We start from the raw sequence: 24466 nt of genomic DNA on the forward strand, positions 1-24466 counted from the left end.
GATCTAGGGAGGGATATGAAGAGAAGATTAGTTAAACTAGTTCACAAGATCTATGAGGAGGGGACCTGGCCAGAGGATTTTGTGAAAATTGTTGTAATTCCACTACCAAAAAAGAAGAAAGCTGTAGAATCCAGAGATAATAGGACTATTAGCCTAATATTGCATATGGAAGAAGTGATACTGAGGATTTAAACAGACAACCGAAGGTGAGGACAAAGGAGTATTTGGGAGATGATAAATTTTTGGTTTTAGAAAAGGAAAGTCAACTTGTGATGCAATAGCAATAATGAGGTCCCTGGTGGAGAGGAATCTAGAATATGACTAGGATGTGTATGCCTGCTTCATGGATTTTGAAAAAGCATTTCATAAGGCGTACTGGGTAAAGTTAATGAGATTCTTATGAAAATAGGCATAGAATGGAGGGATAGGCAACTCGTCTGTACATGGTTCGAACTGGGCAAGTGAGTGTAGTGGACGAAGAATCAGAGTGGGTAAGCATTGGTTTAGGAGAGAATCAAAGCTGTCCAGTATCACCATTGTTTTTAAATATGTACAATGATGAGATGGTAAGGCTGGTGTGGGATGAGTTGGATGCTGGATTAAAAGTGGGAGAATAATGTTTAAATCGGTGATATTCTTGAATGATTAAGCATTGATTTGCCAGTCAAAAAGAGGGTTGCAGGCACTAGTGGATGCATTACACAAGTGTTGCAAGGAGTATGGCATCAGAATTAATCACAAGAATACCAAGGATATGCGATTTTGTAAAGCATTTTGAGCTAGGAATGCGAGACTCAAGGTAATAGTTGGTCAGGAAAAACTTGAGCAGGTAGAGTAATTCAACTATTTGGGCAGCACATTAGAAGAAAATGCATATATATAACTAAGGACATCAGGAAGATAATTGCGTTAGCATAGGAGGCATTCATTAACAGGAAGGAGCTTATAAGAAGGAGAAGATTGTTATGTAAGAGTTTGAAGAAAAGGTTAGTGAAGAGTCTGATCTGGATCGTAGCGCTTTTCAGTACTGAAATGTGTACACTTGGGAACGAGGACTAGAGAAGATTGAAGGCTTCCGAGATGCAGGTGTGGCAAAGAATGAAGAAGGTGGAGTGGATGGAAAGGAGGAGGAACGACGAAGTGCTGGACATGGTGGGTGAGGAGAGACAGCTTCTCAATGAGATGCAGAGGAGACAGAATGTTTGGATGGAGCAAGTACTTAGCATGGAGGGGATGTTGTAAATAGTGTTAGGGGGTTGAATGTTGGGTAAATGAGGAAGAGGAGGAAACGTCATTGAAGTATCTTAAATTGAATGAAAGCTAAACCTATTATTAACATAACCAATAACCTAAATTTCATTTATTAGGGGATTTTTTTATCTAAGTATTTAGTGTGGATCCCCGCCGTTCATGCTGCAGGTTTGGAACAACTGCAACTAGACCATTGATTATATGTATGTACTAATTATGATAATACACTGCAATTTCTGCACATTTGATTTTGAAAAATTGATTCTGTAGAAATTACCTGTAATTTAATTCTGTAGAAATGTAGGAAGGGTGCTAGACATTTTTCTAGTGTGAGTAAAAAACATTCCACCCCCCCCCACCAGTGACACAGCGAGGGGGGGTTTTTTGGGGGATAACCCCCCCCCTTTCCAGAGCTCAGAGAAATTTTTAAGTTTAATCCATTTTACTTAATTGGATTGATATTGCTTGTAGAATAGTGTAAAGATTAATAAAATATCCCTCAGAAAGCCGTAAAACTCACCATTTTGAACCATTTATCTTAAATTTCTGCTATTTATAAATCTCGTACCTCCCGCTTATCCTGGCAGGTATTCCATACCCCCAGACACCCCGCACCTAAACCCCCCGCCCCCCCTTAGTCTTAATTCCTAGCTGTGCCCCTGCCACCCACCCTCCTCTAAAAATTACCACAGAGGAAGTACTGATACTATCTGGATACATTTCAAAATAAATACAATTACTTAAGTAAAAAGGGTCGAGACTTAAATATCAGATTGAACTTATAACATGCTTGCTCGTATATAGTGAATGCGATATTTTTAGGGCTTAAAAACCATTGCTTAGGCGCCACCTTTTGATGGGGGCCAAACGCGGCTGCGTACTTTGCTTACAGCTTAAACCGGCCCTGCGTGAAATCTCTCCTTGGCCTTGAACCTCTGTCATATTAATATTCAAGTGGCAGAATGGTTTTATCTTTAAAGTACACATTCTGTCATCATTGCCTTTTTGTGACACATTGTTGTCATTTGAGTTCATGATTTTTTTTTCAAAATTTTGATACATTTTCACTGCTATTTTTTTTTTAATTAGAGTCATTGATATGACCTGAATAATTAATACAAACTAAAACAATGAACCAGTGACGATGACAGACTAAATCCTCCACGAAAACAATGTTTACGTCATGCGTTGAGTGTGCTTCCCGACTACCGACGCGCGTCGTCAACCAGGCTTCAGTAAAACTCTGGTGTCTTCGCACAGTGGTCGGTTCTGAGAAATTTTTCTTGATTTTAAAGTCAATTTAGTATTTATTTTGGTGATGAATGGAGAGCATTTACGTATTTATGCGAGATAATATTTCCATTTTACCTGTTCAAAATAGTTTTTATAGCAATCGACGATCGATGCATGTTCTCCATTATGAAGAAAGATATTATATAAACTGTGTGAAGAGTCCTCGGCATCGCCACAGGGTCAGGAATTGCATCACTGCCGACCAGTGGCGCAGCGAGGGGAGGTTTTGGGAGATAAAATCCCTCCCAGAGCTCAGAGAAAATTTAAAATTTAATCGATTTTACCTAATTGGATAAATATTACTTACTGAATAGTGTAAGGATTAATAAATCATCCCTCATAAAGCCGTAAAACTCACTATTTTGAACCGTTTATCTTGAAAATTTGCTGGAGGAGGGCACCTTCCTTACTCCATACCCCCTAGTATTAGTTGCTCCTTAACCCCTCCCTAGCCTCAATTCCTAGCTGCGCGCCTGCTAGCGACGTTTCGTTGGCCGAATCGGATATCGAAACGTTGGCAGAAATGCAGTTTCTCACCCGGTGGCGATTCCAAGAAATCTCACGCTAAAACTATTACCGTCAAAGGGTTGAAGTCATCTTTTTTCGAATCGACCCGCCCATCTCTCCTCCACAAACCAGTCGCGGTACATATGGGGAGCGCGATGGGCGCGCGCCCCCCCTTCTTGCTGGGCCGCCCGCATTGCCGAACTTTCTAGAACTATAATTGTAACTTTTTTATATCACAAGATGACATCGTCTTGTATATGTTTATAATCAGTTTAAATTAAATTTTATTAAAATTTTCATGTGACTTGATTATTTTTTTGTTGCAATATAAGTAAAGGTAGCTCAAGATACCTTTTGCGCCCCCCTAGAGTTTTTTTTTGTATCGCCACTGCCACAAACTGAACTTCTCTTTCTAATTGACAGTAATTCCTTTTGTCATTCATTCTATCTATAAACAATTATCTCTTCCCTCAAACCCGGTTTTTAAAATACCCTCCCCGCTAACTCCTTCCTCTATCGAAAGCTCATGTCTCCACCGCATCTCATCCAAGACTTCTAGCATATGTGAGAGTGTCTCATGTCAGTTAAATATTTTTATCAAAGCTACGTGTGGAGTAGTAGGAGGTCTGTGCATAGTAATCGCGATCCTTTTGTTTTTGAGCATCGCAATAACTATGAATATTTCGAATGCATAACATAACATTGGAATAATTAAAGAATATTGTTCATCACATTTTCCCCGAGTCCCTTGATGTTTATCACATTGTCCCCATATTAACGATGATGCGTTACTTTGCAGGCTAGAGGTTGTTAATTGTTATGACGCGTAAGGTGAGGAAAAGGCAGTTTTATGGCAGGAGGTTGAAGAGGAAAATGTATAATGTGAAACAACGTAGGTTCGACGTAAACGAAAATTCCTCTCCATCCACCTCACCTTCTCCATTCTTCTCCACACCCACCCACATTTCGAAGGCAGGCCGCCAGGCGTGAGATGACATGATGTTGTCTCTGTAGGAATGTCTCTCGTTGTTATCTTTCTCCGTCCATTTCCTCGATATTTCACTCTCACGATGACGTGTGTATATCATGCCGTTCGGAATGGAGCGATTCCATTTCCATGTGTGTTTTTGGCTTCATTGGGACTGAGATGGACTGAATCATTCGTGCGTGTTCATCGCCAAGGCAGCTAGAGCATTTTTGGCCGTAGCCTTGGTCATGATGGCCCTGACGACCATTGTTGCCTTATAAGATGACTTTTCCAAGGAAGCAAGGAGAGAAGTGATATTAAATAAACTTTTCGGAAGTTATTCTCACCAAAAAAATTAAATAAAAAATATTTTTAGAAAGGCGCTTTGTCCAAAAAACTGTATGAAATGCACTACGAAGTAAAAATAAGCTTTTCAACACTTGAATAATAAATTGTGGGTGCTGATAAGATTCATTATAAATTAGCGTCGAAGGCACTGATGCGCAAGTAGCGATTAGCACCCATCATTCTCCGAGCGATTAAAAGCTTATTTTTTACTTTTTAGTGCATTTTATACGATTTTTACCAAACTCTTGCATTTTAAATCTATTTTATTTTATTTTTATTTTCTTCTTTTTAGTAATAATGTAAATTTGAAATTTAAATTAACTTTTTTTTACCCATTTTAATGTTATTTCAATTATTTTATTTCATAAAAGTGAATCCTGTAAGACTAACAAAAACTTCCTCATATAAGGTGCGAAATAACAAAGCCTAAAAAGATGGAAGGCGCGTTAAGCCAACTTATAAATAACATTAAAAAATGTAAGAAGAACAGTCGAATTTTCCAGGATTTGCATCTGTAATCTCCTAGACACTAAACGGTCGCGTTTATCGTTGCGCCAGATGACACCTGCTGAAGAATTTAATCAGTTATAATTACGCTGAAGCTGAGCGATATATGTACATAAAAGTAAACTGTCGAAAAATGTGACCCATATTGCCTCTGAGGACCCAGGAATAGTGAAAGAACACATTGTCATCTGGTTGTGATCTTAACTGATAATTTCAAGCCGATCCGACAATAGCAAGTGTATTAAAAATCAATTATAAGATTCCATCGATGAAATAGGCAAAGCGAGTTAAGAAAAAGTGTGTAAATATAAGTTTTACGCGTTTTCAAATAGAATTAGTATTTCTCCATATCGACGGCTAACAACACGTATCTCAAAAATAGCAACTTTTCAGGAGAGCAAAAGAAACAATTTATATTTTTAATTGTACACTGAAATTAAAAACCAAAAAATCATAAAAATGAAAAAGAAGCGTACATTTGCAAACAAAGAGTTGTGTTTTACTTGAATTTTATTTTTTTAGTGACATTACACTTTGTTTAAGATACCTGTCTCAAACCGGCCAAATTTTGAGATACGTGTTGTTAGAACTTAGCAATCGATATCTTAATGCTCTCTTTTACCCACAATCCTTTCCTCGTTTGACTCCCTGGCATCTAAACATCCTTCCCAGAACCTCACCACCTGTGCCTACATTTTGAAATCCTCCCAAAAACGCCCCATCTTAATAATTTAATGCTCCTCAGAGCCGAATTCCCTTTCTTAGCTTTGACCTGTATGTTACTAGGACCTAGAAATCCAATTTAGAAACTCTAAGCTCTAAAGAGCATCTAAAGTACTTGAATTGTAACTCATTGCCAGTCGGTGGCGCAGCGAGGGGGGGGGGTTTTGGGGGATAACCCCCCCCCCCCCCCCCCAGAGCTCAGAGAAATTTATCTATTTAAGTTTAATCCATTTTACTTCATTGTATCAGTATTTTCTAGCGATTTGATCGATGGATTTTTTTCCTCATAGGAAAACCCACTAAAATCGCTGGCACATTAATTGCGTATGCTTGGTTTCGCTTCTATAGCGTTGAGATGTCTTTCCCTCGTCCCGTCCCTTCCGTCCCTTTCCCTTCCCAGAGTCGTCGACGGGCTCCTATCGCGGCGGCGCGCCGCCGCGGCGTCTCTTTCCTTTTTCCTTCCTCAGCAGCCCCTCCCCGGGTGATCGGGCGTATACGCCACTTGCTTGGTTCCCGGCCCCGGTGCGTTGTATCCTTCGAAGGGTTCACCCAGAGCCCTCATACCATTTGTATCAGTATTACTTATAGCATAGTGTTAGGATTAATCAAATATCCCTCAGAAAGCCATAAAACTCGCCATTTTGAACCATTATTCTTAAAAACATTTCTGGAGGAGGGTCGTCGCAACTCCTGCGTACCCTGGCGGGTATGCAATACCCACCACACCCCTAAGTATTACTTACGCCTAAAACCCCCCCTAGCCTTAATTCTTAGCTGTGCCCCTGTTGCCAGTCGCCCTTCGTATCCTCCGACCAGTATAGCTTCATCCATGACCATGGCAATGGCATGCATAACGAAGTAATTAAATCAATGATTTTTAATTATGATCCATTCATGAAAACCTAAAAAAGGTCACCTCCTTAATTAGATTTTTTTCTTCAATTCTTTCGGTGTGCGCTTAGTGAAATTCATGGAAAATATCTAATTATTTAATTAAGTGAGCAAAGTTTTATTCGAATGGTAAGGTATCGATCGATCTTATAATGCAGTGCTCTGAAGAAGAGAAGCAAAATATTTTTATAGTCTCCTATTACATCTAATTACCAAACTCCGACTCTATCAGCGCAACCGGCCTGAGTTGCATGATTCTCTATTTTGATCTTAATAGTTTGACATTACTACCAGCGATACCATCGTTTACAAGTATAAAAATTAAATATAAAAAACACGATTTTATCAAAGACCGTATTAAAGGCACTAAAAAGTAAAAATATAAGCTTTTAATCACTAGAAAATTTAAAACTATTTTCCACATGAAAATGTTATCAATTAATCAGGGCACAATTGAGTAGATTCCAAATGTCTGATTAATTAATGTCATACAATGCAAATCCAACAAGCAAATGTGTAAAATTTCCAGGCTATCCGACAATGGGAAGTGGGTTAAAATCAATTACAATATTCCATCAATTGAAACAGATAAACATATGAAGCAAGTTAAGAAAAAGCGTAAAAACATATCGGAAATACCCGAATAAGATAAAGAAAAACTGTTACATGAAAACATAATATTAATCCGTATGTGTTCATCACGGAGTTGAAAGAATTCTTATTTCTTATTGTGAGTCGAATGGTGTCATTGGGCACATGAACCTTATCGCGCACCTATTGAGTCATCTCGTCTGCTAATACAGGTATGTCTCTCCACGGTGTAAAGATAAGAAACTTGTTACCAGGCAACGCCCTCTCGAAAACTCTGTTTACTTAAAGATAGCTAACATTTTATTGTTTTATCACAGCCGATTTGGATGTACCTAATTGAAGACAAAGATACATGAGAGTATGATTTACGGCTGCCTTTACTGTCGGTGTCCATCCGCTGATAACGAGCCAGCGACGAATGCAATGGGGGTGATGACAACGCTCAAATTTAATTCCAAGAGAAAAAGTTATTTTCTGAGACGTGTAAGGATTTTAACGTACTAAAACTTGGAAATCATTCGTAGATAAAGTGCCGAATTTGCACTCAAGCAGAAATCTCGTTCACAGCACTTACCTGGCGTATACTGACTATTTATCAACCGTACCAATCGATGACATATTCCTTCAAGCTGGCACAAACTGCCCACTAACCGTGAAATTGATATAAGAAGTCTTACCGTAGTTTAAATGACTCTCGATAGGCAATACTACGGTATACCATATTGTATTAATTACTACTGGTTGATTGCGGGAGAAATTTGAGCTCTCCCTAACTGATATGAAAAGTCGAGTTACGCCATTTTAATTTTTTGGTGACAAACAGACGCTCATTTTGAGTTTTCAACGCTACAGTACCCAAATTTAGTTGTTTTTGATAAGACAGGAGCCGTTTATAAAACATTAAGTACAAAATAAATCGACATATATCAAATTTATCACCTAGGAGGCATAAAATTTTCCATTTATCATCTTATTATGACTTGCATTCTGTCAGCGTTCCCACCCCCTCGTCTACTTCATGCCTAGAGATGCCTAGAGAGATCCGCCTCGTTAGCGTTTCAAGATAAGTATTACACTATTCAAATGCACCAGAGTTCACTTGTGTAATCTTATTTATAAATATATAGATGTATAAAAGAGGATGTCTCTCTGTCTATCCGCTATGCGTTTCCATACGGCTTCACAGACTAAGACCAAAGTTAGTACATAGGTGCAACTCATGCTATCAAACCCCGTAGTGCTACTGTTGGTTGCGTCCAATGCGTCCTATTCCCATTACCGTTTGTTACGTCACGTCATACACCTTTTGCGGTTGGTTATCCTGTAGGGGAGGCACACCTCTTGACATGCTCTAAGAGGAAAATATAAATATTCTACATGATCATGAAATCCAAGTTCCAAATTTCCCACTTCTCTGGGTACTATCCTTCTCGAGCTACGCCGGCTGGCCTGCTATTATTATGCATAAAAATATATTTATTCTCGATAAACGATTAAAACATTTAAATAGCATTTATACAAAACCAATTTTGGACCTTAAGGTGACCCCAGAGGCTATTGCCTGTTGGAGGGATCGCATTCAGAAATACCATCGTAGGTAGTACTGAGCATATTTTTGAATAAAATAAAATGTCTTCCGTATGACTTCTTGATACATAAGTAATATACAATAAAGATGCACTGATGAAAAAACAATGGAATTGAAATCAAACTAACGAAATTAAAAATAAATAAGTTAATTTAAAAGGAAGATGGTTTAAAAATATTTCAATGAGGTATCTTCTAGTATTTTTATTGCAAAATAGCCCGAGTTTTACTATACTGGTGCAAAATGTGGCTTAAGAACTCTAGCGAAAATGATGAACTCCTTTCCCTGGGCCTCGTCACACTTCGAGGACATTTGCACTTAGGCTTGAAACGGGATTTGAACCCAGGACCCATCGATCAGCAGACATTAGGCTACCACGCTCCCCCAAATAATGATTCATTATGAGATTCAAAGAGCGGGACAACTGACAGCTCAAAAGAATATATGAAAGCCAGTGTACCTTCGGTGCTTTATACACATAAGTCACCTATTGTATGTGCTTGGGGATCGATATCTGTGAACAGTGACTGTTTGCATGCCTCGCAACTTTAAGGAGCACACCACACACTGTGTGGGAAATAAAAACGCTCGCCAATATTTACCCTTTTTTAGTTTACGAGAATCGATTTAGCCGTTGCCATAGATACAAACATTGGCTACGACCCGGCAAGTTATAATGAACAGACACGAAGCGAGCTTGGTGAACATTGCTGAGAACTCGTAAAAAGCGTAAGATACTGTGTCTACACGTGTTCCCTTATCGACGTAGTGACTCACCAACATTTTTTGCGGAAAGAAAGCAGCACTACTAGTCTTCAGTGTAGCATTATCTATCCCCACGGGCGTTTTATAAATGCTGTACAGGGTTGGGCAAAATACAGGTCGAGGAGTATTTGAAATACAAAATACCGTTCCAGATGTATTTTGAATTCAAAATATTATGTATTTTAAATGCAAAAAAAATAAAATACCTTTGAAAAACAAGCTACAAAATAGTATTTTAAATACATTTTAAAATGCAAAGTATAATATTTGCATGGAAACTAAGAGATCTTAAAAAAATTAAACCCTGCCTTGGCACATTATGGATAGTTGAAAACATGAAGAAAACGATTCTAACGAAAACTAAGTAATCTTTGAAGCATAATGTTCAATAAGTGTAATTTGAGTTACGTCAAAAGTATTTTTCAAATGTTTTTTTTAAATGGGAAAATACCAAAAATCTGTATTTGAAATGTGTACTAGATACATTCAGGTTGTGTATTTTAATTACCAAATAGAAATGACGAATGTATTACAATTAGGTAAGCATTTTAAAATACCTGCATTTGAAATACTGCCCAGTCCTGAGGCTGTATTACGAGTAACTCAAAACAAAAGCTCATTCTAGAATGAATGAAAGTTGATTCATGCTCTGGGTTACCCTATAGTGCTCGCAGTGGTAATAATTAAGAAGATATTCTTTGAGAGTGGGCAGAGAAAAGGAATTTTTAACAGATAACGAAGGGGAATTCCGTAAATTACAACCAAAGGTGAGAAAAAAATTGAGGTAAGTGTTTTACCGAGATGTAGGAAGTATAAACGCCTGCCAATATTTACCTTTTTTTAGTTTAGGAGAATGGATTTCGCCATTTTGCCATTTCTACCAACACTGGCCACGATACGGAAAGTTAAAATGAACAGACTAGAAATTATTCTTCAAGTTAATGACAAGGACTCAAACTAATCATGAAACTTTTGATCTGTAAAGTTTTCCATTTTCAGAATAGAGCTGTGCGATTACGCGTGCGGGGTAAATTTTTTACTGCTTTAAGTTATAGTATTTTGAACTTAAAAACTTTTCCCATAAGATTTAGCATTTTCCTTTACATATTAGGCCTAATTCAACCATAACACCAAGAGGGCATTGTAAACAGAGCGTGAAAACATATCGAATAACTGAAAACATGTCATGATTACATTTTGGTAATGAAGCTATTAGGTGTATTTGACAAAAGATGCATAAAATGCTACTGGCATACATTTTGCCAATCTTTGATATCTTCCGGCAAAACTTTGGAATCATTAAACAGGTTGCCTTGGCGTTCCAAGTTTTTCGTTCCCTCACGGCACGAGAGCGAATAATGAGATCTTATCCGAAGCATTAATGGCGAGTCGGGTTCGGACGCCTCCTGTTTATTTCGCAGTTTTCCTTTCGTTAAAGCTGGAGGTTGAGGGAATAGAAGGAGGAGGAGTGCCCCCAACCTTCCCCTTCAACTGCTTCTCGATTCTGCAAGTCACCCACCTCTCCTAGGAAGGGCACAGCTACTACCACCACAACTACTACCACCCACCCCATTATGTGTCATCATCGGCAGTTTAGACCCCACAATAACTCCTACAACATAAAACCTCCTCCTTGCCCTTCCTCATCCCCTCCACCGTCGTCAGTAGCCGTTAGTGAGAAGTGTCCTTGGAAAAATTGTTATCATCCTCCGCTTTGGTTGCGGCCGGCTTGCTCTCCGTACTGCAAGACGTTCTGTTCGCTCTGAGATCTGGAGGAGAGAGCACCTAAACCACTCGCGCGGGAAGGTATTCCAGAGGATTCACCACAAAAGGTTAGTGGCTAACATATGTATATTAATGTAGTTAACAACCGCTAACCGAGCTGAAATAACACGCGAAATATTCTGCGAAATCACTCTTAAAAATTGCAGTTTTTTTCAAATTAAACTTAGCCGGTTCTATATAAAAATTAGCCGGTATAAACATTCTCGGTTTAACCTTTTCCGTAATTACCCGTTTCGATGGAGCATCTTTTGTCTAGCACGACAAGTTATGGAAAATAAAAGAATAAACGATACATAAAATAAATGAATAAAGAATAAATAAATTAAATATATAATTTACATCATGAGTGACGACCTGAAGATATAAATATGTTCCGAAACCCGGGTCGTGCTTTTTTAAATATATATGTGAACCTTTAAAATTTTATTCTTTTATTTTCTCCGAGGGAAAGGTTTTGCACAATTAACCCTGAAGTTATAAGTTATACACGCAAAGTTATAATGTATTATTTCAGTGGAGTCTTGGACCGAAATTTCATCGCAAAATCACCAAGTTTCTGGCTTTTGTAGCTGTGTATTCTCGGTAAATATTTGATTTTATTGATTTATCCGCAGAAAAGTCCTACGTCTGTTTTAGCTGATATATATTCCAGCTCCCTACCTAAATCTGTTGATTTCAGCAAGATCTAAATTATGCCATGATTGTTATAAAATATAAATTTTGGTTTCAAGAATAAATTTACGGAATAGAATAGACAACTCATCAATAAAAACTTTTAATACTGTTTCACTGACTACGAATTTTAGATAATGTATGGGGTAATCAACCCCTGAGTAAATATTTGAGAATAAATACAGTCGTCAGTCGGGAATTAAATGAGGAAATTTTGTTGCACTGCGCGGTTCGCCTCTCGGATGATTTTTCCATGACCGCCACAGACGCCAGATTCAACGGTGACCCTCAGTGGCACGTTCACGTAGTTCTATTTGGCTTCAGAGCTCATTATCGCGATGAGGGCGCCAAATGGCTCTCGTTCTGACCATGAAATCTCTCTAGGTCAAGTCCGAACTCCGAAAAGTGATCATTTAAGAACTGTGCATTCAAATGTCCTCAGCTACAGGGCATTTCTACAACATTTAACGATCACTCCCGCTCACATGGTCGTAATTTAGTCTTTTTTTCGTCACGAATAACTCGTTCAATACTTGTTACCCATCAATACGCACTGCTTAAAATTCAAAAAGGAAGGATTAAATATTTTTAGAAATTTGCCTGTATCTCATTCTAAATGTGAACAATTCACATTTGAAAGAATACCAATGGAAAAAAAAATTCACTTCAGAGATTCAGGCGCATATTGACAATAGAGTAAACTAAAAATTTCAGCCTGATAGTGTAAGTTTCAAACGAGTAATTTATTTTTATAGAGTTACACCGATTAATGTAGGTTTTTTCATGGAATATTTACGACTTTTTACGGCAGGATCCTCTCCTTTTGTGTATTTCCTCTTCAATTCACATTAAGGCCTGCTCCCTTTCATTCTATCAACAAAAAAATCCCATAATTTTTCTTCATTTTCTTCGTTTACCCAAAGTTCAAAGTCTTAAATTGAGTGTGCATGACGGATATGGTTCTAATCTATACACCCAATACCTTTCAAGATGACGGAATGTTTCAATTTTTTTAGAAGTTTTAAACTAGTAATAAATAAGAAGAAGCGATGGTAAAAGAATTCCATCTGTGGAGTTAAAGAGTGATAGGGGTTCCCCGTCGTATTCACCGTTTGGACCGTCTTCTAGTTTCATAGTTCATATTTTCAGACCCTTTGATGGTATATTTACCGAAGTTACTTGAAACATTTATTTCGGGTTACGAAGGTAGTTCTAGGTGCGAGGTTTTCAACTAGTTGAGGCTTAGACTTTGGTAACTACAAGCACTATGAACTTCGACATAATTGTCATAGAAATTACCTTCAAAAGATATTGGATGTGACTGTCCCACCTTTGTTTGACTATTTCTGCTTATGGGATCTGAATCGAACCACGGATATTAGGCTTTCCAGGCCTCCATGCAGATTACTGCACTATCTAGGTTTGTAAGAGACATAAAATCTGAGACAAAAACGTCCAATAGCACTTGGTAATTCTGCGCGACATATCGTAAAACGTCAAAGTTCTAAACAATGAAAATCAATGCTAAGTATCGATGCAGCATTACAACACCGACAAAATGACTGATTTCTGCCTATGGCTTTATCCAATTTGGCATTGAAGTACTCCAACCACGAACTTTAAAGTCCTTTTGGGCATCAGAAACTTGTGTTTTAAAATAATATCAATGAATTTTTTTCGTAAAAAAATATGCCATTACCATTAATAACACGAATGTAAAAATTTAACGAAAATCCGAAGAGGCCACAATGATTTCGGCGAACCGCTACTAGAGGTTCTTTCTAAATAAATTATGGTCGCTGATCACGACCTATCGGTGAATGTACGAGTAAGGAATGAATAAAAGACTTAAGCTTGTCTCCTCAAGGACGGTGAGCTGTCGTCACGACCTATAGTTTTTCATCAGAGTGCAAAAAATGGAAAAAGCGCACCAACCTTGGTAAAAAGGGGGTCGCTGTAGAAGCCATTATTTTTCAATCACACTTATTAAACCTCCGCGAGCGTTTTCATTCCAAGAATGCGCGGAATTAACGGAGTCACGCAGCGAATGAGAAGAGGTGGGTCTAAGAGATAAAGAAGGAATTGAATATTGATTTCGCTTAGGTCGAAGGTTACGTAGAATACAACTCTATGTGCAATTAAGACTAACGGTGGAGCTGCTTGCGGAGGAAGAAAATTAAGTATGGTATGGTATTCGAAGGAGGGGGCCAACAGCTGAGGTCATTTGCGCTATGAGAGAAGGATACGTAAGTAAGGAGGGGTGGAGGAAAACCCGGCGTCGGCATATGCCTGCTCTTAGCGAAAGGCGGCATGGGAAACACAGCTTAACGTTCCATCTGACAGATACACGACTGCAATGAGGTTAGCTACACGCAGGACTGGCAAGTGAAATGGAACGGAAATGTTTCGTTTCGACCCGGAGGGAAACGAAAATACGAGGCCTAAGTTTAGTTTCGTTTCCGCACGAAATTAAAATCACCAAGGAGTTTCGACTCGGGACGAAACTTTACTCCCGGGAACGAAACAAAATTAATCGGAACTCCGTTGCTCATAGTGGGTGCTTTCCATTCATGCGACTCACGCGTCGACTTGTGTCTACTCGCGTCATTTGTTTATAACTCTCCTATTCCTGAGCGTTACCGTTTGTTGACTTGTGTCACAACAGTCGGCGACACACACCGAATGGAACACGAAATCCACGACGCAAGTCGACTTGTGTCGACGTGTGTCAATGAATGGAAAGCACCCAGTAAGTTTCGATCCCAAAAGTTTAGTGGAGGGGGATAAGATGGAATAGTTTCGACCCATTACGTTTGACATACGTGTAGAGAGGTTGAAGCATTGAGCTTAAAAATCGAATTGCCGGTTTGCGTTCACCGCTCTCCTGTTAGTGGAAAAAATATGAGCGCCTCGTGCATCTAACGGCGGTAGGCCGAACCTCTACTTCATTCAACCATATTTCGTACTCGGTGTGTGGGTCGAAACTAAACTGTTCGAATGTGAAGCACGTGGTCCCTCCGGTGCGAAACATTATTTGCGTTCCGTTCCGTCCCTGAGTTTTAGTTCAGTTTCGATCCCAAGTAGTTGAACGAATATTACAAAAGTGGATCCTCAAGTCGACTTTTAAATGCGTTGTCACCCACCGCGCATTGAAGTGAGTTTACAAAGTCGCCACTCGCGTCGCTTGCGGACAAGACATCTGATTTTTACGGGGAAATATGGTGTAATTAGGGGTGTTAACCGAAATTTATATGCATGATGATGTGATCTATCAAATTCATAAAAGCTCAATGCTATTTCTCGTAATCACAAACATTGTACTGCAAAATGTTGGAAAAAAGTGGATCACAGTGCACTCATCACCGATTTTGAAAACCGATTAAAATGCGACCGAAGCGGCAACAGAAAGCAACCTTATATGGGATTGAATTGGGCCTCCTCTATGCAGTCCTCTTGTACTTTTGACTCCGATTTCGTTTCGACCCTGAGTTTAGCTCCCTTGGTTTAAATCCATTTCGTTTTGTTTCTACATTTCGCTCCCGGGAACGAAAGTATTGAAATTTTACTGCTTTTGGGTTTCGTATTGATTCCCTTGCAATGCCTGGCTACAGGTAGGATTGCTTGAGCAATCGAGAGTGGATATATTTAAGATCGACAAGTAGAGCACCATATTAGAACCCAACTACATTTCCAGGTCCGACAGAAGTGATAAATTGAGAGAGATATTTTGCCCAACGGATAGGTATGGGAAATCGTTTTTTTCCCCGCACTATAAAAGACTTTAATTAATGCCAGACGTAATTTCGTCAGATCATTCCCTTTTCATGTGTTAACGCTTGGTGTCCTATCACCTCCCGCCACACGCCTATTGAGGCAGCTAGCGGGGTAGTATGAAGATGTAGACTGTACTTTGACGAGCTCTCAAGACGGAATCGCGTTGCCTGAAGAATCTCTTTAAAATATTTCTGTGCAATAGGTATTATCATATTACAACTCTTCTTAGCTATGTTGTTGGACTATTGGTCAGGAAATAATAAATATTCACATCAGAATAATGCTTAAGTTAAAAAAATGATGCCAAAGTCGGCTTACCTTTCCAAATATCAACGAGCAAATATTTATTCATGGAAAAACATAGAGTACGTTATATTTATCATATTTTTTTATTTTATACGACATGTATATTTTTACGAACTGTATTTTTATTGCTTTTTTAGCATCAGTTTTATTATATTTTTTCATCATCGTAAATATTTCAATGAATGTCACATCACTTGTGGTTCTGCCTTTTTTTAATTTTTTGGTATTAGCCTTGATGAAGGTCAATAAAGTCAACGAAAAGCTGGCATAATTCTGAAGTAAATAATTATTAGTTCCTGACCAACACTAGAGAGAGGACACAACATATTTATATGGAATATTAAAAGTGGAATTTTTTACTCTTCTCGCAATGTGGTTCCATTACGTGAAACCTAAGAATGATGTATACCAATGAGTAAAAAAATTATTACTTGTCAATGGTTTTCTAAGAGAAATACGTACTATATTATTTTTCATTTCTATTTTCGAAAATGATACCGCATTATCGAGTGAAGTCGAAATAAAGAACTAAATTTTATACTATAAGGAAGAAAAGAAGATAAGTTTTCAGGAAAACCAATAAATTATTGATAAAATTAAGCATAATGAAAGGATAGACAAAATGCAATGTTGAGACCTTAACTATAGTAATTTTCCTTGGATGACAATGTAATTGGTCAAATGAGTAATTGATACTTTTTTCTTTTGCAGTGAGGAAGTCTCGATTAAAAATCAATCCACAATGGCCCATACCTACAAGCTGTCCTACTTCGACCTCATGGGGCTCGGTGAGGCAATCAGGTTCCTCCTCTCTTACGGAGGCGCCAAGTTCGAGGACTTCAGATTTGCTCGCGACCAATGGCCCGCATTGAAGAACAGTAAGCAGAAAAATGCAATTAAACGCATGTCATTGAAGAATGCCATAGCATCTTCCATCGACTTCCGTATTTTGCAAGGAATCCCTGCTATATTATTCCTTTAGATTTGTAATTCTGTCCCGGAAAATTTTAAGATTTATTTTCATTTTATTTATAATCGTAAGGTACACTGTATCATAATGGGAACTATAATTTATTCATAATTTTAAATATTAACTTTTCTACGGATTTCATGAGCAAAAGCTCGAGTGAAATCAATTATTTTGCAAGAATGACTACTTTTACAGCTTGAAATGATTTTAATTTTGTAATTATTGACCATTAATCGTACGATGATGGTAGATAAGTACTATTTATTCACGTATATTTGGATCCGGCCCAATTAATGACCTTTGATTCAAGTTTCTTGAAGACTAAAATGTTAGAGGCCGCTTGTTCGATTTTAAGACTAAGTAAGGTGTTTTATTTCTGCGTTGATTGATGACTTATAAACATTTTAAAGGTAACAACTATTTCATTGTGCGCTCAGAAACTGAATTTTAGTACATTTTCTGGTTTGGAGCTTGTGGCCATTTATTCTGAGACCAATATTTTTTTATATGTACTTCCATACTCTCAGGTATGCCTTATGGAAAAGTGCCTGTCCTAGAGATTGACGGAAAAGCTACCCACCAGAGTATCGCCATTTGCCGATACCTGGCCAAGCAATTCAAGCTCATGGGAGGATCTGACTGGGAAGATTTGCAGTGTGACATGATCGTCGACACAGTGACCGACTTCCGCATGCGTAAGTCGCAGTGTTAATATCTTCTATATTATTTCTACTGTATAGATACCTTTTTCTCAACTTATACGCAACCAAACTCTACAAATGAGGTACCAAAATGCACAGAATTTATCAGAGATCATGCGACGGCATATCTTACTTCCTAAATATTGCTATTGTTTCCTAAAATTGGTTTTTAAATAATTAAAAAAACGGTAAATATTCCTGACGTTAACGGCGCACAAACTGATACATTTGTTCATTTGCAACAATATCTCGCATTCTTTAAATAACTTTTATCAAAATGCGGCTGATTCCACATTCAAGTCTCCTGTTATAACGTAAGTATGAGTCATCATGTGCGTTTAACAGAGGATAGTGTAATTACTTCCAGTGTTGCGTTTAAAGAGGTACTCTGACCTCAATTTGTACATGAACATTTCAATTAAATTTGTACATAAGACCCTGCCTTTTCTTTCTACATTTTAAAATAAGAAACGCGCCTATCCCTCTGTGGACCTGCATTGAAAAGAGCGGGGGAAGCCCGCTGGGAGCGGGCGCATCACGCTCGTAATTTTTTTAAATGGGTAGCATTACTTGCGTTCCTATCGCGATTAGCGGGGGAAAATGGGATTTTATAGGTTATTCCCTTACCCAGGGAATCCAACAAAATGTGTTTGGGTCATTACCCCCTGCGTCGGTAATGTCGGACTATTGTTTTTTGTTCCCAAAAATCCCTTTATTTTCTTCAAAATACAGTTTTTTTGTCTCACTCCTTCAAGCAACTTTTCTCCTCGTAAAAAATCCCCCTCTCTTCCCATCAACAACTCCCCAGCAACATTAAATAACAATATTTCAAACGTCACAGGGTTATATATTCACCTATTATCACTAACCCAACTGATTGCCCCGAGACTATTTTTCGGCTATTTTGACGGGGGTGACTTACCTAATTTTATGTTTCAAGGACAAATTTTTTGTCAAATTTTGAGATAAAATTAAAATGCGCTAAAATGGCACAATTTTTCACTAAATTCGATTTGTGGATATTTTTTGTCAATATTTACTCACCCAATAAGTGGTAAGACCCACTTTTAAATTTTACCCGTAAAAGAAAAGCATATTAAAAGCGTATCTGTAGCGGAGGGGACAGCCCCACCCCCGCCCGAAATGCGGAAAAATACCTGTCGCTTTTACTATCTACTGCCCGCCGCTGAGAACAGCCATAGTATTTTCTATCCATTTTACAGTACTGCAGTATTTTCTTATTTATCGTTTCACACTTATTTTAAATATTGAGTGTCGAAAGAGATCATTTTTTAAATAACAAACCTATCCACACATTGATCTTCCTCGTTTCAAATATGTAGTCCCTAAAAGCTATTGAACGATACGGTTGACAATCGTTAGCAGAGATTCAGAACGAGGACATTGCCGCAATAATGGAAGAGAATGATTTTATTTCCTCATCCTTAGTTTCTCCAAGGCCAGTTCCGACTACCTTACTCACATACCTAGGCATTCTTGCGTTATAATTTAGTTTTAATGTGAACAGAATTAAAACTAATTCCACAGATTTGAACCACCGTTAATTTTCGGCCCTCTGCGGTATATTTTATCAACAGATGATGTATTAAAGCGTTTCATTTGCGATGCAGGCCATTAAATCGACAGCTTTTATCTTTCTTCTGTTATGCAATTGGATGAAATTTGCGACTTCGGGAAGATAACTAATCGTTTCGATAAGAGGGATTAGAATTAATAGCAGAGTGGAATTACTTATCGGGTCGTGGACTAGGAGTAATGAATTATTTGAGTTGCATCCGTTGCTGATAGTGCTCTATTTGATGAGCACCTCCTCTGCTGATATGCTTATCTAATTTAAGTATACCGGGACTAGGCACGCTTGCTTGTTTTTATGCTTATCTATTTGATGCACTTTGCAGTATCCATGAAAGGTGTTTTGCTTGGGTACCTAGCCTTTTGGACATTTCCTTTAATACTTTGGATTTTTAAGGACACTAAATAATTAAGGTCGGACACAAGTGTGCGATTATAAATGTCTGAAAAGAGTAATCTCAAAATGGGTGAAAGTACGCCATCGTATTGCTGATACCCCCTCAACGTTCTCGTTTAATTGAGTTCAGAGATTAGAGCAAAAGGGATTCAATGAATGATATAAAAAAGGAGAAGATGCGAAGACAGTTATTATACCCATTATAAGTATTATATTATATTACATCCAGTATATTTTATTATACCCATATATACCAATTATCCAATGTGAAATAAAGAAAGAAATTAAAATAAAATTTGTTATACACTCGTCGCCACTCATTTACCTATTTTTTTAATCCTACAATGCGTGATTTTTATCACTACCTAAACTTCATGGAATCATTTGTGATTCATTAATTTCTTTTCCGAAATTTAACTTTGGATAGCGCTAAGTCCAATCGAGTAGGCGAGATTTTGAGAGAAATCCTAGTGAATTATAACGCCTCTATGGAATATATTTCTGGCAACGACGTCCCATGATCTCAAGTAATAACTACGCTTTTTGAAATTAAAATCATTCACTGAATTCTGGTGTTGGCGGCAATGAGAAAAGATTTACTCAGAATAAGACTTCAAGATTTATTACCAAGATAAATTAGAAATAATGCCTATCATAATATCAAATATCATGAGAAGTACTTCTGATCATGTAACTTTGACTAAGAAGTGAATTTTTTCTGAATTTTATAGGATGATGCCACCAATTTGCCCTTATGGTATTTTTCGACGATATATTCGTGCATTTCAATGTGAAATAAAGAAAGCTCAATTAGCCGTTTAGCATATATTGCACAGCTAATTGAGTTTTTTTTTATTTCATCTTAAATTTTAGGGGCCGTAGAGCTCAATTCCTTCCTTTTTATCTGATAAACTGGATCGATATTTTTTTTATAATTGAAGGTGATGTTTTTGGATATTCCCAGTCGGACTTTAAATTTAGTTACCTTTGACTTAAAAATTCATGCAACCAGGATACTTTAAATGATAATTATGAGAACTTTTTAATCCTTTTTCGATATTATTTGTTGGAATGCTCTACACAGAATGAGTTGTAGACGTTTATTTAAACAAATAATGCTCAAATTTCTCATAATTTGCCAAATCTTGTGTCTTTTGTGGCTTCTTTCTTTTAAACTGCCGTTAAATTACAATACACTCATTTATTATTATTAAAAAATGACTCTAAAGGTGGCAAATGTCAAATGAATCGGATGAGATCGGCTTGCGATGTTATTCTGTTCGTTTAAGTGACACTAAATGAATACTTATATAATTTTTTCAGAGGCTGCCCGTTTCTTCCAGGAGACGGACGAGAAGAAGAAAGAGGAGATCATGAAGAGCCTGATAGCTGAGACAGTCCCGTACTACATGAGCAGGTTTGATGCGCAGGTGAAGAAGAATGGTGGTCACTTCGTTAACGGAAAGGTGAGTTTGGAACGACCAACGTCCATGCTGTTCATTCATTGCACTGCACAAAGGAGACTGCATAGAGAATGTCCCAGACCACCACGTAGAAGCTTGGTTGTAGGTGCCATTGTATCTCGCTTGCTCGCTATTTAAACGGTTTCCAAAAATATACACAGCAAGGAGATGAGAGCAGATCGGTCCAATTATTCTGTATGTTTGCAATGGAAAATGTGCATGGGCGAGGAATAGAATGGAATAACTATAATTTAAATAAAAGAAAGTTGCATTTTTACACAAGAATATAATATTTAGTTCAATATGCCGAACTTCCACTATGTCCCCCCTGAATCGGTTGAACTTATTCGGAATAACGATAAATTCGATATATTATATCATCTCTAAAATAGATTCGATTAAGAGCCTTGATAGTAGTCTATTTTCACTTGACATTCGAATTGCCATACCTTTAACGACGGAAGGAGTGGTTATTGCATGAATTGCCATGAGAAATAAGTCCCCAGGACCGGGAATCGAACCACGGACCTTTGGCTTTCCAGGCCACTGCGCAGACCACTGCACTATCCAGGATTTTCAATTTCCATGAAAAATGTACCGAGGCTAGTACCATGTAGTACACCTAGTACAATGAGCATGGGTACAATTGCCATGGGAATTGAGGAACCTGGATAGCGTAGTAGTCTGCGCAGTGTCTCTGAAAGCCAATGGTCCGTGGTTTGATTCCCGGTCCAGGGGAAATATGTCACATGGCAATTCGCCTTTCATTCCGGCAGGCTGGAAGTACTATACCCAAGGAGTGATATTTTTAAACCAGTTTTAATTCACGCTGCTCCGTGGGGCCGAATGGAGAATACTCTACCGTAATATGCGTGGTACTTCAATCCTTATATTGGTACATAGTATCCCTTTATTTCTCATTTTCCCAAGCAATACCTTACAGAATTGAAGATATTTAACTGATTAAGGTAAATTTACACGAAGCATTTTGATAATCATCCCAAGCTGATCATTTGGCTCTCGACTCCGGCCGATTGGACAAAACTATCTAACATAAGTTCCGCGTGGTAGGTTACCAAGTAAATATTTAAGATGGATTTTCAGCTAACAATGAATCTATGAAATCTTACTGGGTAATATATATTTAATAACTTTCGTAATATAATTTTTATTAATTGCATAATTATTTACCTGCTTCTACTCCACGCATCGCGGCAGTGACGAAGCAATCACTGTTTTTCAGGAAATCAGCCGTCATAATGGAGTCGACCAAAGATAAACTGACGTGTTTTACCTTCTTAAATGCCTCTTAAGTCGGTTTGTCCTTATAAAAACTACTGCATAGCTCGACGATGATTTTTACTTCTATCTCTTGCAATCAAGGCTCTCTTTTAGCGAAGTGAACGGTGTACCGTGCGATGACGTCAGAAGGCGTTTCAGGTCACGTGACCTCAAGCGATATTTGAGGCCTTTTCATTAGCATTTAATGACTTTTGTGAAGTACTAGGAGAGCATTGGCTTAAATATTTGGACTCGTGAGAAAATTGCCATGCTTAAAATTCATGGCGCATGTTGATGATAAAATTGGAAAATAATTAAATATGACTGGGGTGATATAATACAAGGAATATATTATAATCAATGAATCAATGAATGATGAATGTGGCGATACTCCAACTTAGAATTGAAAAAACTCACACTGTAAGCTCTTCATGAAATTAGTCATGTTGAAAATTCATTATACATGTTGAGGATTTAGTTATGTCAATCATGAATCATCATCAATTATGAATTAGATGATAATATACAATAAATAATGAATGGGGTGATATTCTAATATTGAATTGAAATAACTCAAATTACTACATCTTCTTCATAAAATTAGACATATTCACAATTCATTGTGCATTTTGATGATTTAGTTGAAGAAATAATGAAACCGTAATAATATTTTTTTTACAGCTGACCTGGGCAGACATTTACGTTGTGGCAGTGTTCCAGTTTCTGCAGAAATTCCTCAAAGTAGACTTCGTTAACGATTATACGAATATGAAAGCTCTTCAAGATAAGGTTCTCAACCTTCCTGCCATTAAGTCCTGGGTGGAGAAGAGGCCCAAGACTGACATGTGAACATGATTAATTATCTCCAAGGGAATCGCAAAAAACATTCCTTTCCACAAGTGTGTAATTTCATTACAATAACGCACTCACCGGCTACATCTTAAAAGCACTAAATTCAATCTCTAAAAATTATAGAGAAATACAAATTTATGAAGATCTACAATGGTTTTATGTGGTACCAAAATTACCAAACTGAATCCTCTGAGAACTCTTAAATTCACTGGCTAAGTGAGCTTAATTGTGATATAATGTACCAAAACTTTAAAATAAAGCTCATAAAAATGTAAAAAGTTTCTTTCACTGCGATTCATTCACCACTGCATTGTTAAAGTACTGGTGACATAAAATACACGTATACTAGGTTAAGGAAAAATACACGTCGAAACGAAATGAACGCTAAATTTTATTTACATGTACACAAATACAACGTCAAGTGTATATAGGCCTTATTGTGAATTTAAGAGGGATGTCCATGATGGAAGGGGAAACTGCCAGGGTACTTCCATGGGAACCACCATTAATCAGTAGAATACTAGTATACAGTCATGAAACTTTGAATTCATCGCAATCCGATTTCTGAATATCAGAAAGTTTTCGTCATTGGAAATGGACTCTACCCTTATCCAGGATCTGGGTCGGTCTGAAGTGATTGGGGGCCCTCGGCTAGGGCTCATTGTGGGGCCCTCCTTACCGGGGGATTCAGGAGTTCTCCCCCGGGAAATTCCAGTTCCGTTCTCCCCGGAAGGAAATTGCATGTCTGTAAATGGATTTTGACGCTATTCTGGCTCTTAAAAACTAGTTAAAACTTAATGAAAAATAGCAATTTCGTTAGAGATAATACTATGGAAAGTGATAATTTCACAGCTTCAAAGGTTTAACAATCTACAACTACAAATGTACTAAGTTTCAATTATTTCTTTATTGATTTTGCTCCTTGAAACTGCACTGAACTCTAAAAAAACTCTAAAAATAGCCTCCAAAAAACCATTTCAAAAAGCATCAGGTTTTCTTTGATCTTCTGACATCTTTCCTTTTCCATACAGGGTATCCCATTTATCTTGACGACCCGAAATAACTTTTTGTCCAGATGCAAATTCAAAAATGTGTCAAGCAAAAGTTCATTAGCCGTAAGGGGGACATTAATCAGCATGATTGCCTTCCTTGTAGCTTTGTTATTTACCAAGATATGAACAGCGGTATGTCTTTTTTAAATGGCACCCTATATTTTTTATTTGGCAATTCATTTCCTCTCC

General features: G+C 37.7%; 1 protein-coding gene across 1 annotated transcript; it reads left to right on the plus strand.

Moving 5' to 3' along the window:
• Nucleotides 1-11155: 11155 nt before the first annotated feature.
• On the plus strand, nucleotides 11156-23503 carry LOC124160722 (glutathione S-transferase-like). Its single transcript, XM_046536707.1, has 5 exons — nucleotides 11156-11263; nucleotides 16680-16846; nucleotides 17466-17633; nucleotides 20953-21095; nucleotides 23055-23503. Exons 2-5 carry the CDS (start codon nucleotides 16711-16713, stop codon nucleotides 23220-23222), a joined length of 615 nt encoding a protein of 204 aa, XP_046392663.1. The 5' UTR covers nucleotides 11156-11263; nucleotides 16680-16710; the 3' UTR covers nucleotides 23223-23503.
• The last annotated feature ends 963 nt before the right edge of the window (nucleotides 23504-24466 follow it).

The sequence above is a fragment of the Ischnura elegans genome, chromosome 6, assembly GCF_921293095.1.
Source record: "Ischnura elegans chromosome 6, ioIscEleg1.1, whole genome shotgun sequence".
In the NCBI taxonomy this organism is placed as follows: domain Eukaryota; kingdom Metazoa; phylum Arthropoda; class Insecta; order Odonata; family Coenagrionidae; genus Ischnura; species Ischnura elegans.